Raw genomic sequence first — 15,167 nt, 5'->3', positions numbered from 1 at the left:
AACCTCCGGGCTGATGATTTTAGCTTGTCCTGAAGAATTTGGAGGTAATCCTCATTTTTCATTGTCCCATTTACTCTCTGTAAAGCACCAGTTCCATTGGCAGCAAAACCGGCCCATAGCATAATACTACCACCACCATGCTTGACGGTAGGAATGGTGTTCCTGGGATTAAAGGCCTCACCTTTTCTGCTCCAAACATATTGCTGGGTATTGTGGCCAAACAGCTCCATTTTTGTTTCATCTGACCACAGAACTTTCCTCCAGAAGGTCTTATCTTTGTCCATGTGATCAGCAGCAAACTTTAGAGGAGCCTTAAGGTGTGGCTTCTGGAGCAAGGGCTTCCTTCTTGCATGGTAACTGTTCTACATCACCAAAATTGATAATGTATGTTGCTGTATGTATACTTTTGACCCTCACATTTTCAGTAGACCCATAATAAATTCATAAAAGAAGCAAACTTCATGAATGTTTTTTGTGACCAACAAGTATGTGCTCCAATCACTACATCACAAAAAAATAAGAGTTGTAGAAATGATTGGAAAGTCAAGACAGCCATGACATGATGTTCTTTACAAGTGTATGTAAACTTTTGACCACGACTGTATATCGTGGACATCAACAACCAGGCTAATCATACCCTTGCAACTTTTATCTGAGCTTTGACATCAGTGAATCGTGGTCACGACACCATCTTTCATTGCCAGATATGAAAAACAATGACATGGTTCCTTGGGTCCTCAACTTGGTGTTGTCCAAGTACATACCCAGCCAGAACCCTCACATCCGACAGGCTGCGTGCATCTGGCTCCTCTCCCTGGTCAAGAAGCTCAGCCAACACAAGGAAATCAAAGTATGTGTTGTGTTTCCTTAAGTCAGCAGGACCAGTCCTACTGAGTGTAGAAGTCATGTCTATTCTCTTGCAGTCCCATCTGAAGGAGATCCAGGTGGCATTCATCTCTGTTCTTTCAGAACCGGATGGTAGGACACTTATCCTGACCACTTTTTTCAATAGTCGGGAATTGTTGCAACTAATCTATTCTGTGAACTAGATCTGAGTCAGGATGTGGCATCGAAAGGCCTTGGACTGGTCTATGAGATGGGCGGGGAAGGAGACCAGCAAGAACTGGTGTCCACCCTGGTGGAAACACTCATGACCGGCAAAAGGTGAGAGGATGAACATTAAGATAGATGGACCTTCCTGCCGTAAGATCGACATTCACGCTAGCTAATGTGTCCAAATAGAATAAAACATGCTGTCTCAGAAGACACGGAGGTGTTCCAAGGAGACGGTTTGGGCAAAACACCTGATGGGTAAGTCATCTACTGGTCATGTTAGGGCTGCACCATTTTCAGAAAAAAACCTAATTGCGATTTTTCTCTCCAAAATTGCGATTCGATTTGCAATTTTTGTATTTCATATGTAAAACTGCTAAAATAAGGAGTGAAGAAAGACATGTTACTTTTAGGCCAGGTGTGGCCATTACGTGGATGGCGAGCTAACGGTGGATGGTGGAGGGTGTGTCAGTCATCCCAGCCAGGTATTAAAAAAATAGACCTAAAAATGATGGATCATCAAACTTCACTAAGACGTCACTTGATTGACGTTCACGGCGGCTGCCAGATCATTATTAAGAAAAATCGACCGACAGGAAGGCGAGAAACACTTTTTATTTCAACAGAGTCTCGCGCCGTACCTGCCGTCAAAACTCTAAATACCGACTGCACAGTTCCTGTCTTCACAATAAAAGCCCTGCTTCATCCTGCCTGCGCTAACAAAATAAGAGTCTCAGAAAGCTAGCGCACGCAAGCTACGGAGTTTGCCGCCAATGTATTTCTTGTAAAGTATATAAAAAGGAGTATGGAAGCTGGATAAACAAAAAGCAAGCACTTTCATGTGGTATTGGACAGAAAGGAGGACTTTTTTCTCCTCCATTTGAAAATGTGGACGTTATCATCACTACTGTCTGATTCCTATCAATGCAAGTCATCACATGTAAAATGATATACACTTTTATTTTTCATTACTGTAGAATTGTTTACCATTGTACTGTCATTGGAAGGTAAATACGTTTATTCTAAATAAATAAACAAACAAAAAATAAAATGGACTAATTTCTGTAAGCTAAAATATAATATACAGATCGGTTGGTAGAGTGGCCGTGCCAGCAACTTGAGGGTTCCAGGTTCGATCCCAGCTTCTGCCGTTGTGTCCTTGGGCAAGACACTTTACCCACCTGCTCCCAGTGCCACCCACACTGCTTTAAATGTAACTTAGATATTGGCTTTCACTATGTTAAGCGCTTTGAGTCACTAGAGAAAAGCGCTATATAAATATAATTCACTTCACAACTTAAACATCTTAAAGTGCATTTTTTCCCAGTTGCCGTCACACGATCACGGCATTCTCGCTCGTTGGTCCGTGTTGATGGGCTCATATTGCCCACCCGGTTTGAAGCTGGAATATTCCCACAACAGGACATTTGGCTTTGAAATCGTACTTTTTTCCTTGCTCTGCAGAACTTCTCACAACGGAGTCGCGAGGCTCTCTGTCCGTACTTCCTGTTTGTGTAAAGCTGGCGGCCTCGCTGTCCACCCGCCAAGACAATGATTGTGAATGAGTGAAAAGAGGGCTCGCTCCGTACAGTTAATTCTTCTGTTAAATATGCACAGAGTGAGACCTCTTTCTCCCTGTTGGAAGCCAGACACGAACACAACCATTCTGATTGGCCAACATGTCTGTCACTCAAATGGCGGTGAAGGTGGAGAAAAAAGCCTCGGATCCTTGCGGTCAAGTTGTGGCACTAATTAAGATGAACGAATGAATCGTGCAGCCCTCGTTCGTGTTGCACATTGTGAAGTATTTGTCACATGTTTGTCACTCACCTTGTCCCCCACAGCCATAACCTGTCCACATACAAGGAGCTCTGCTCGCTGGCTAGCGACCTGAACCAGCCCGATCTGGTCTACAAGTTTATGAACCTGGCCAACCATCACGCCATGTGGAACTCCCGAAAGGTATTGGTCTCCTGAAGTCTGCTGCACACATGAAGGTTTTCTAAATCTGTACCAGACTCCACACAAGAAGATAAACAAGTCAGGCACTTTTAATCTTGGTGTGTTGTGCTACGTAATATTAACACGGCACACACACAGTTGTCCTTCACCGTGTCACCTTTCAAATATTGCCATATGGGAAATATTTTTGGTGGATATTTTTTTGTATCAGGACATGTTTTGGATGGCAATATTCATATTTGTATACACTATTATTATTTTTGTGTGTTTCACATAGGGTTGTACGGTATACCGGTATTAGTATAGTACCGCGGTACTAAAGAATCATTTTCAGTACTATACCGCCTCTGAAAAGTACCAGTCCGCCACCCCAAGTATCCACCACTCTTACAAGTATCATCCCTGCAGGACGAGGAATAGCTAAACATGCTTCACTACACACCATAGCACCAGCGTCAAAATGTAAACACACGCCATGGGTGGATCCACACTTAACATCCACTGTAATGATACCAAGTACAGGAGCGTATCTAGTTGATACTACTATAATTACACATCAATATTTTTTGGCATCACAATATCTTCTTTTGTTTAAAAAAAATGTATATTATGTTTATTATTATTATTAGCCTTTATTTAACCAGGTAAAATCCCATTGAGATCAAAGATCTCTTTTCCAAGGGAGACCTGGCCAAGAGGGCAGCAGCAAGGTTACATTAAAAACAGTAAACAAATACATAAAACATCACATTTACGACATTAAAACTTGCTCACATAACACATGTGCATACAGACAAGGTAGACTGCAGTCCTTTCACAGAAGCTTTAAACTCATTCAACGTAACAAGGGTTTGAAGTTTAATATTCGATTGTAGGTTATTCCAAGCCTTCGCTGCTGAAAACCTAAATGCTTTCTTGCCCAGTTCAGTTCTTACTTTGGGTACGACAAATTGCAGAACATTCATTGAACGAAGATTTATAAACTCAGTAAATATGTCCCTGGACACATGAGGACTTTGAATATGACCAATGTATGATCCTGTAACTACCGTATTTTTCGGAGTATAAGTCGCACCGGAGTATAAGTCGCACCTGCCGAAAATGCATAATAAAGAACGAAAAAAACATATATAAGTCGCACTGGAGTATAAGTTGCATTTTTTGGGGAAATGTATTTGATAAAAGCCAACACCAAGAATAGACATTTGAAAGGCAATTTAAAATGTCTAAAGAATAGTGAACAACAGGCTGAATAAGTGTACGTTATATGAGGCATAAATAAGCAACTGAGAAGGTGCCTGGTATGTTAACGTAACATATTATGGTAAGAGTCATTCAATTAACTATAATATATAGAACATGCTATACGTTTACCAAACAATCTGTCACTCCTAATCGCTAAATCCCATGAAATCTTATACGTCTAGTCTCTTACGTGAATCCATCCATCCATTTTCTACCGCTTATTCCCTTCGGGGTCGCGGGGGGCGCTGGAGCCTATCTCAGCTACAATCGGGCGGAAGGCGGGGTACACCCTGGACAAGTCGCCACCTCATCGCAGGGCTAACACAGATAGACAGACAACATTCACACTCACATTCACACACTAGGGCCAATTTAGTGTTGCCAATCAACCTATCCCCAGGTGCATGTCTTTGGAGGTGGGAGGAAGCCGGAGTACCCGGAGGGAACCCACGCAGTCACGGGGAGAACATGCAAACTCCACACAGAAAGATCCCGAGGCCGGGATTGAACTCACGACTACTCAGGACCTTCGTATTGTGAGGCAGATGCACTAGCCCCTCTGCCACCGTGCTGCCCTCTTACGTGAATGAGATCAATAATATTATTTGATATTTTACGCTAATGTGTTAATCATTTCACACATAAGTCGCTCCTGAGTATAAGTCGCACCCCCGGCCGAACTATGAAAAAAACTGCGACTTATAGTCCGAAAAATACGGTACTTGGTATCGGATCCATACCCAAATGTGTGGTATCATCCAAAACTAATGTAAAGTATCAAACAACAGAAGAATAAGTGATTATTACATTTTAACAGAAGTGTAGATAGAACATGTTAAGTAAGAAAGTAAGCCGATATTAACAGTAAATGAACAAGTAGATTAATAATTAATTTTCTACCGCTTGTCCTTAATAATTTTGACAAAATAGTAGACCTGCATCTGCCAACAGACCTAATTAGGAGCCTTTGTTTGCTTACTTACTACTAAAAGACAAGTTGTCTTGTATGTTCACTATTTTATTTAAGGACAAACTTGCAATAATAAACATACACTACCGTTCAAAAGTTTGGGGTCACATTGAAATGTCCTTATTTTTGAAGGAAAAGCACTGTACTTTTCAATGAAGATAAGGCAAGGCAAGGCAAGGCAACTTTATTTGTATAGCGCTTTTCATACACAAGGCAGACTCAAAGTGCTTCACAGACAACAAAGTGAAATGAAAGAAAATAAAAGCAAAATTAAAATGCAGACAATAAAAATAAGAACAGTGCAGACGTTAAAAGTTAAAAGATTAAAAGATTTAGCTGAAAGCTAAGGTGAACATAAAAGTCTTCAGTCTAGTTTTAAAAGTAGTGAGAGTTGGGGAGAGTCTGACATCTTCAGGAAGTTTATTCCAGCTATGTGTTGCATAGTGACTGAATGATGATCTCCCTTGATTTGAGTTTACTCTTGGAACCGCTAACAGATTGGTCTCAGAAGATCTTAGTGATCTAGAGGGCGTATATAGTGGGAGCATATCAGTGATATACTTATACTTTAAAGTAGTCTTAAATTTAAAGAAATACACTCTATACATTGCTAATGTGGTAAATGACTATTCTAGCTTCAAATGTCTGGTTTTTGGTGCAATATCTACATAGGTGTATAGAGGCCCATTTCCAGCAACTATCACTCCAGTGTTCTAATGGTACAATGTGTTTGCTCATTGGCTCAGAAGGCTAATTGATGATTAGAAAACCCCTGTGCAATCATGTTCACACATCTGAAAACAGTTTAGCTCGTTACAGAAGCTATAAAACTGACCTTCCTTTGAGCAGATTGAGTTTCTGGAGCATCACATTTGTGGGGTCAATTAAATGCTCAAAATGGCCAGAAAAAGAGAACTTTCATCTGAAACTCGACAGTCTATTCTTGTTCTTAGAAATGAAGGCTATTCCACTAAATTGTTTGGGTGACCCCAAACTTTTGAACGGTAGTGTATGTTTCATGTACCCTAAGATTTTTTGTTAAAATAAACCCAATAAAGCAATTGGTTGTGGTCCCCTTTAATTAGAAAAGTATCTAAATAATTTTGGTACCGGTACCAAAGTATTGGTATCGGGCCAACGCTACTTTCACAGGTTTTTATTTTCAACTTAGTTTTTTCCATATTCGCGTCCCTTTTTTCAGTTGTGTTTCTTTTTAAATTCCCTCTTTTCTGAGCGTAGAAATGTAACGATGCAGAGTTCTGTCAAATATCACGGCTATACCGAGACAAACATGGATCATTTAATTTTTCCATTTCCGTAGCGCTTCTACTACATCCTCCAAGTACGTCTCGGTTGACCTAAAGATATAACTTCAACTTGATCTCCTGTCTTCTTCTACGGTGTTTTGCCTGCCAGCCCAAGTCTAGTAAAACCGCTTCTGCTTGAACTTGATGTAAGCCCCGCCCTCCACGCCAAATCGCTGCCATTAATTTGAAACAAAGAGAAGTGAATGGGAGAAAGAAAAAGTTGAAAATAGCAACCTGTGAAAGACAATAAAAGTGTACTAAAATGTGAATATTTGCATTGAAAACATGCCATGATACCAAAAAGTTTCCACCAAAAATGGTGTATTTTTTCAGTGTTTATATTTATTTGATGACAAAACTTGTTTTGCTGCTAATGCAACTTTTTCTACAATGCCAATTTTTGTCCCACTCCCAAATGTGACTGGCAGTGTTTTGGCTCCAAGGAATGGTCTATCCTCACAACCCCTCCAACATGATGTTTTCAGGGCGCCGCATTCGGCTTCCACATGATCGCCACCAAGGCCGGGGAGCAGCTGGCCCCGTTCCTCCCGCAGCTGGTGCCACGGCTTTACCGCTACCAGTTTGATCCCAACCTGAGCATCCGCCAGGCCATGACCAGCATCTGGGACGCCTTGGTCACTGATAAGACGCTGGTAGGACACGCCGCTCCTCCATCCGCATGGAGACTAAAGCATGTGTGTATTCATCTGTCTTTATTGGGCCGGGTTAGGTGGACAAGTACCTGAAGGAGATCTTGCACGATGTCATCTCCAACCTCACCAGCAACGCCTGGAGGGTGCGGGAGTCCAGGTAACAAATCTAAATGGGAAGTATGTTGACCAACTATTAAAAGAAACGTGTGGTAGTAAATGTCAAATCTTGCAGCTGTCTGGCCCTCAACGACTTGGTTCGCGGCCGCCAAGCTGATGACATCATCGATCACTTGGCTGAAATGTGGGAGACCTTGTTCAGAGTTCTGGACGACATCAAGGTGAGCACCGGGAGATTGGAGGATGGAAATGCATCACTCTGAAAATGTCATATACATTGTATGACTCGTTATACGCTTTTCCATTCCATTTTCCATTTTATTCATTAAAAGCAAACAAAAGAAAAAAGCAACCTAAACTAGATGAGGCAATTCCTGAAGGAACTGCGTGTGAATGCTCCAATGCTGAAGTTGAAGTGAAATGCTGACAGAATGTAGTATGAATGTAAGAATAGTTTGAATGGGGAAGAGTTTGAATTTCCAGGAAAACCGGAATTTGGTTTGGAACTTGGGAAATTGTTCGTTTGAATGTGCAGGATGAGTGGAATGTGTTGATGTTGGAATGTTGTGAATAGGTTGAAAAATGTGGGAATTGTGCAACATGGAAAAATGTCCCATTCATTTCAATGGGAACTTCCTGGAAATTTGGGGAAAAGCGGGATTTAAAAAAAAAAATCCCGAATGTCCTGAATGAGCTGAATTGGTTGGTGTTGGAATTGTTTAAATCGGTCAAGAAATGTTGAAGTAGTAACAGTTTTTTAATTGAGAAATTTCGGGAAAACCGTGATCTTCTCAAGTTCTTAAACCAACTTGGTTTTTTGTCCTGACTAAGAGGAATGTTTTGACGGTGAAACGCTTGAAATGGGTTGAAAAATGTGAAAGAAGTCATCGCACTAAAAAAGGTTGGAAATAAGGTTAGAAAAAAAACGGAAGTCCTGGAAATTTGATGAACGTGGAAAAATGGGAGTTGGAATTTCCAGGATGTGTTGAAGGTGGAATGGTTTGAATAGGTAGAAAAATTTGGCAATTGTGGAAGTTTGAAAAATTGATAATTCATTTTGAATGGGGAAAATGTCCCTAAAAACTGGGAATTCTAGGAAAGCCGGGATTTTTTTTTAGAATTATTGAAGGAGAGCACACAATTCCTGAACAGGCTGAATATTTTGAAGGTGGAACAGTTTGAATCGGGTAAAAAATGGTGGGGTCCCATTCTTTTCAAAGGGAATTTCGGGAAAAGCGGGAATGTTTTTGAAAATGCTAAAACATTTTAATGTTCCAAATTAGTTTAAGGGCAGCACGGTGGGAGAGGGGTTAGTGCGTCTGCCTCACAATACGAAGGTCCTGAGTAGTCCTGGGTTCAATCCCGGGCTCGGGATCTTTCTGTGTGGAGTTTGCATGTTCTCCCCGTGACTGCGTGGGTTCTACTCTGGCTTCCTCCCAGCTCCAAAGACATGCACCTGGGGATAGGCCCCTCCCACCTCCAAAGACATGCACCTGGGCCCCTCCCACCTCCAAAGACATGCACCTGGGGATAGGCCCCTCCCACCTTCAAAGACATGCACCTGGGATAGGTTGATTGGCAACACTAAAGTTGGCCTTAGTGTGTGAATGTGAGTGTGAATGTTGTCTGTTTATCTGTGTTGGCCCTGCGATGAAGTGGCGACTTGTCCAGGGTGTACCCCGCCTTCCACCCGATTGTAGCTGAGATAGGCTCCAGCACCCCACGCGACCCCGAAGGGAGTAAGCGGTAGAAAATGGATGGATGGATGGAAATTAGTTTATTAAATGGTTGGTGTTGGAATTTTGCAAAACGGTCGAGAAACGTTGAAGTTGTAACATTTTTAATTGAGGAATGGTATTACGGAGTTCCTGGTATTTCGGAAAAAAATTGAATTTTTCCAGTTCAAAAAACTTTTTTTGTCCTGATTAAGAGGAATGATTTGACGGTGGAACGGTTGAAGTGGGTTGAAAAATGTGGAAGGAGTAGTCTACAGAAAAAAAGATTTGGAATAAACGGGAATTTTGCGAATTCCTGGAAAAAATGTTTTACTTTGATAAATGATAGTTTGCATGTCCAGGATGAGTGGAATGTGTTGAAGGTGGAATGGTTTGAATCAGTTGAAAAATTTGAAAAATGGCCAATTCATTTTGAATGGGAAAAATGTCCCGGAAAACCTGGAATTCTGGGAATTTTTGGAATTTGTCAAGGGAAAGCCCGCGATTCCCAAAATAATTGTGTGTATGTTTGGAGCATTCACACACCGATGAATAAAAGAAGTGTACAACATCTGCCTCACATTCACACACCTTGTTCAACATAAGAGACTTCAAGGTCATATTTCCACTTCCCAACAGCAAAATAAATACAACTTCATTCTACTCAAAATTATATCTTTTCATTATTAGGATTTCTTCTTTTTTTTTTTTTTTTTTTTTAAATACAGAACAATATTTACATTGTTGTGTTCCACCGTCAAGTTTGTTCCATCCTTTGATTGAAATTCTTCCTCCATTGTCATTGTTTTAAAACTAGATTTTAATAAAAAGCTCAGTTCCTTCTAGATCAGAGATGCCCAAAATGGAGCCAAGTTTGGCCCGTCTTGTCATTTTGTTTGGCCCCGCCAAAGTGTAACTACCACATGTATTACATATTCATAATGAACCCCTTAAAGTTGCACAATCATTGATGCATGTCTGCAAGACTAGGCTGTTAAAAAAAAAAAAGTCAGTAGATTTAGTAAAAACCTGACAGTTCAGTCGCCAGAAATTTACAGTAAAATCATCACTGCTATCTTTTTTACATTTACAGTAATATACTTTGATAACAGGAAACATATATTTGACAGTAAAAAAGTAGCAGCTCAGTTGCCAGATTATTGCGGTAAATATAATATTTGTATGTACTATATTAATGCACTGTAAAAATGACTATTTTCTGTTAAAAAAAAAAGCAGCTCAAGCTAAACTATTTCAATTTACAGTAATGTACTGTAAAAAATGGTCATAAATTTAAAAGAAATGTAGGTTTTTTTACCCATGTGTGGTGTTTGGGTCTGTGGGACCCTTTTTAATTTTTAATTTTGTGGCTTTTAATGCCTCACAATCAAACACTTATGTTAAAATACAGAACAGATGTTTACCTTATCCCAATAAACATCTGTTTAACATGTGTGGTGTTTGGGTCTGTGGGACCCGTTTTCATTTTTTATTTTGTGGCTTTTAAGGCCTCACAATCAAACACTTTTATGTTAAAATACTGAACAGATGTTTACCTTATCCCAATAAACATCTGTTCAGTATTTTAACATAAAAGTATTTGATTGTGAGGCCTTAAAAGCCACAAAATAAAAAATAAAAACGGGTCCCACAGACCCGAACACCACACAAGGTTAAATTTGCATTCATTTGGTTTTACGGTAAAATTCTGGTGACTGAGCTCCCAGTTTGTTTGTTTTTTACTGTAAAATCCATTTTTTTTAAAAGTTTTACATGCTAGCTAGTTGCGTTTGATTTAAGACTCTGCTGTATGGTAAAGTTGTGACATTTTGACGCTCTATGGCAAGGTTGCCCACACTTTTTCAGCCATTTTTGTTAAAGGTGTACAAAATACAAGCATTCCTTTCTTTCATGAAGACAAGAATATAAGTTGATGGTGATGACTTGCATTGATTGGAATCAGACAGTAGTGATGATAACATCCACATTTTTTATATGGAGGAGGAAAAAAGTCCTCCTTTCTGTCCAATACCACATGAAAGTGCTTGCTTTTTGTTTGTCCAGCTTCCATACTCCTTTTTATACACTTTACAAGAAATACATTGGCGGCAAACTCTGTCGCTTGCTAGCTTTCTGAGAGACTTATTTTGTTAGCGCAGGCAGGATGAAGCAGGGCTTTTATTGTGAAGACAGGAACTGTGCAGTCGGTCTTTAGAGTTTTGACAGCGGGTGAGAGTCTGTTGAAATAAAAGCGTGTTTCTCGCCTTCCTGTCGGTCGTTTTTTCTTAATAATGATCTGGCAGCAGCCAGCGTCATCTCACAAGACCCTGAATTGATTAACGTAGACCCCGACTTAAACTTATTGGGGTGTTACCATTTAGTGTTCAATTGTACGGAATATGTACTGTACTGTGCAATCTACTAATAAAAGTTTCAATCAATCAATCACTCAAAACCCTCGGGTGCCGTGAATGTCAATCAAGTGACCAAAGTCACGTCTTGGTGAAGATTGATGATCCACCATTTTTAGGTCTATTTTTGTAATGCCTGGCTGGCGAAGGACTGACACACCCTCCACCATCCTTCGCTAGCTCGCCATCCACGTGATGGCCACACCTGTTTTAAGTGCTTTATACATGATTTCCATCCATTTTCTACCGCTTGTCCCTTTTGAGGTGGCTATCTCAGCTGCATTCGGGCGGAAGGCGGGCTACACCCTGGACAAGTCAATTAGTTCATGAAAATATTGTATTGCATTGTTAAACAAATCCTGATGTTTTATTTGAATGATTTAGACAAATCTTGTTCTGAGCCTGCCATGGTTGTATTTTCAGGAGTCTGTGAGAAAGGCTGCAGATCTCACACTGAAGACTCTCAGTAAGGTACAGCACACAATCATTGCTGGATGGAATGTGGATGTAGGATTGAGAAGGTGACTCTGCACAGGTGTGCGCTCGCATGTGTGAGTCTACTGGGTCTACGGCACAGAGGACCGTGGCTGCACTGCTGCCCTCCTTGCTGGAGAAGGGGATTGTCAGCAGTGTGTCTGAGGTCCGCGCGCTCAGGTATGTCGTTGTTGTTGTCTCTGATGTCTCAATCACTTAAGAGGTTGTGGTTTTTTGTGCCAGCATCCAGACCCTGGTGAAGATCAGCAAGACAGCCGGCGCCCGACTGAAGCCCCACGCTTCCCGACTCATCCCAGCCTTACTGGAGGCCCTCAGCACCTTGGAGCCGCAGGTCCTCAACTACCTGAGCCTAAGAGCCACCGAGCAGGAGAAGAGTGCCATGGATGCTGCCAGGCTGAGTGCGGCCAAGTCCTCTCCAATGATGGAAACCATCAACATGGTAGCTAAACAGCAGGGTTGTATTAGTCTTGTTAGCTCCGGGGTGACCGCTCCATGTGTTGTGTTCAGTGTTTGCAGCACGTGGATGTTACAGTGCTGGCAGAGCTGGTTCCAAGGCTGTGTGAGCTGCTCAAGAGTGGAGTGGGCCTGGGCACCAAGGTACACCTCACTCTTTCTGTCTCCTAATTCACACCCCTTAAAATAACATTTTATCTCAGCCTCCCTCCTCCCCTTCTGGCTGAGAGCTCTACTTAACGTTTAAATAAGTACGTCACAACTTAGCCAGACTGCAAAACCCCGTGAACACAGGCATCCAAAACTGCCTGCAAGCTCACGCCCAAATACAAGAACCTTATAATTTGACGCTTTAGCACAAGTAGCCAACATTATACTAACACTAAAAAATACAAGAACCTTATAATTTGACGCTTTAGCACAAGTAGTCAACATTATACTATCACAAAAAAATACAAGAACCTTATAATTTGACACTTTGCACAAGTAGCCAACATTATGCTAACACTAAAAAATACAAGAACCTTATAATTTGATGCTTTAGCACAAGCAGCCAACATTATGCTAACACAAAAAAATACAAGAACCTTATAATTTGACACTTTAGCACAAGTAGCCAACATTATGCTAACACTAAAAAATACAAGAACCTTATAATTTGACGCTTTAGCACAAGTAGCCAACGTTATGCCAACACTAAAAAATACACAAACCTTATGATTTGACACTTTAGCACAAGTAGCCAACATTATGTTAACACTAAAAAAATACAAGAACCTTATAATTTGATGCTTTAGCACAAGTAGCCAGCATTATGCTAACACTAAAAAATACAAGAACCTTATGATTTTACGCTTTAGCACAAGTAGCCAACATTATGCTAACACTAGAAAATACAAGAACCTTATGATTTGACACTTTAGCACACATATGTCAGAGTCAAGGCCCGCGGGCCATATCCGGCCCGCGAGAAGGTTTTTTACGGCCCTTGGGATGATCTTGATTTATTATTAGAACCGGCCCGCAGACCGCAGATCTTTTTTTTTTTTTTTTTTTTTTTTTTTTTTTTTTTTTTTTTAGACCGCAGATCTTTTACACGCACCAAGCGGATGCCGGTCCAAGGTTCCGAAAGGGGGCGAGCGGCCCGCCGGGACGCGCCTGCCGGCCGAAGGGCTGCAGCCCGGCCGTCAGTCGCGGAGCCCGCCGTGCCACGCGCGCCAAGGGGGCGGGCCGAAACCCGGCCCCGAGGCCCTGAGACTTCTGCTTTGTTTCCCCAAACCGCGCGTCACCGCCGGGCCCGCACCACCGTCGGGCTGCAGCCCGAGCGTCGGTGGCGGAACCCGTCATGTGCCGCGCGCGCCAAGCGGAGCGGGGGGGTCAAGCGGGCCGAAACCCGCAGGCCACCCCCTCACCACGAGGCCCTGAGACTTCTGCGTTTGACCCCTACGCGCGGCCCGTCGGGACGCGCCCGCCGTCAAGCCACGAGGGCCAGCCGTCGGGTCGCGGAGCCCGCCGTGCCACGCGCGCCAAGGGGCGGGCCGAAACCAGCGGGGGGTTTCGGGCACCCAACTCGCCTCCCTCCCACGGAGGGAGGAGGGGGGTTTAATGTGAACATTACTGTGCAATCACATATTTAGAGTTTTTACTCAATTCAAGTTTAAAAGTTAAAGTTTAATATTTGTTTTCACTGCATGTTACTTCTCCTTAAACAAAGTGTTGTTTTTGATTTATAGATTTTTGCACTTTATTTTATTGTATTTCAATTTAATTATATTTTAAAAATATTTCAGTTGAGTGGATGATAGAAAATTGCTATTATTGTTTTTTTCTTTGAAGTAAATTTAGCCCACTTTTGCTAAAATAGAAAATATAGGCTACTGATGGTGCCTTGAATACCGGTTTCTTTCATTTAATGTTCATGTTATGGGGATTTTTATATAAAGGAAATTTGTCTTTTGTGTCTGTTGAAAATTAAAGATTACTGACAGAGCCATAAGAAAATATTGCTTTATTTATCTGATCATATTGGAATATATTTGTTAGGTTTTCAGTAGGTTCAATTAGGTTCACTAGACTATATGCGTCATTTAAAAATTTTTCAATGAACATTCGAACAGTCCGGCCCTCGGCTTGTAGCTAAATTTTTTATTTGGCCCTCCGTCCATTTGACTTTGACACCCCTGCTTTAGCACGAGTAGCCAACATTATGCTAACACACAAAAATACAAGAACCTTATGATTTGACACTTTAGCACAAGTAGCCAACATTATGCTAACACTAAAAAATACAAGAACCTTATGATTTGACACTTAAGCACAAGTAGCCAACATTATGCTAACACTAGAAAATACAAGAACCTTATGATTTGACACTTTAGCACGAGTAGCCAACATTATGCTAACACTAAAAAATACAAGAACCTTATGATTTGACACTTAAGCACAAGTAGCCAACATTATGCTAACACTAGAAAATACAAGAACCTTATGATTTGACACTTTAGCACGAGTAGCCAACATTATGCTAACACACAAAAATACAAGAACCTTATGATTTGACACTTTAGCACGAGTAGCCAACATTATGCTAACACTAAAAAATACAAGAACCTTATGATTTGACGCTTTAGCACGAGTAGCCAACATCATGCTAACACTAAAACATTTATCACCTTTGAGGAAAAGCATGCCTCTGCTCACACTTCCTCATATTTTCTTTAAGATGAAGGAAAAATGTGAGCCAGCCTAAAAATTGTCGACCATGAAAAAGCCCATAATTGTGTTTT

General features: G+C 41.2%; 1 protein-coding gene across 1 annotated transcript in view; it reads left to right on the top strand.

The window, feature by feature from the left end:
* LOC133634235 (proteasome adapter and scaffold protein ECM29-like) overlaps positions 1 to 15,167 on the top strand; it is an 86,832-nt gene that overhangs the window by 35,072 nt on the left and 36,593 nt on the right. Inside the window, exons 25-36 of the mRNA XM_062027347.1 lie at positions 705 to 850; positions 924 to 978; positions 1,050 to 1,164; positions 1,243 to 1,311; positions 2,898 to 3,015; positions 7,023 to 7,190; positions 7,268 to 7,347; positions 7,423 to 7,528; positions 11,857 to 11,904; positions 11,969 to 12,087; positions 12,151 to 12,367; positions 12,436 to 12,525. Of these exons, the coding sequence (XP_061883331.1) occupies positions 705 to 850; positions 924 to 978; positions 1,050 to 1,164; positions 1,243 to 1,311; positions 2,898 to 3,015; positions 7,023 to 7,190; positions 7,268 to 7,347; positions 7,423 to 7,528; positions 11,857 to 11,904; positions 11,969 to 12,087; positions 12,151 to 12,367; positions 12,436 to 12,525 (1,331 nt within the window). The remainder of the gene's footprint in view (positions 1 to 704; positions 851 to 923; positions 979 to 1,049; positions 1,165 to 1,242; positions 1,312 to 2,897; positions 3,016 to 7,022; positions 7,191 to 7,267; positions 7,348 to 7,422; positions 7,529 to 11,856; positions 11,905 to 11,968; positions 12,088 to 12,150; positions 12,368 to 12,435; positions 12,526 to 15,167) is intronic.

Source organism: Entelurus aequoreus, linkage group LG18 (assembly GCF_033978785.1).
Source record: "Entelurus aequoreus isolate RoL-2023_Sb linkage group LG18, RoL_Eaeq_v1.1, whole genome shotgun sequence".
Classification (NCBI taxonomy): domain Eukaryota; kingdom Metazoa; phylum Chordata; class Actinopteri; order Syngnathiformes; family Syngnathidae; genus Entelurus; species Entelurus aequoreus.
The sequence above is the reverse complement of the archived record's forward strand: the minus strand, read 5'-3'. Positions and strand labels throughout refer to the sequence as shown.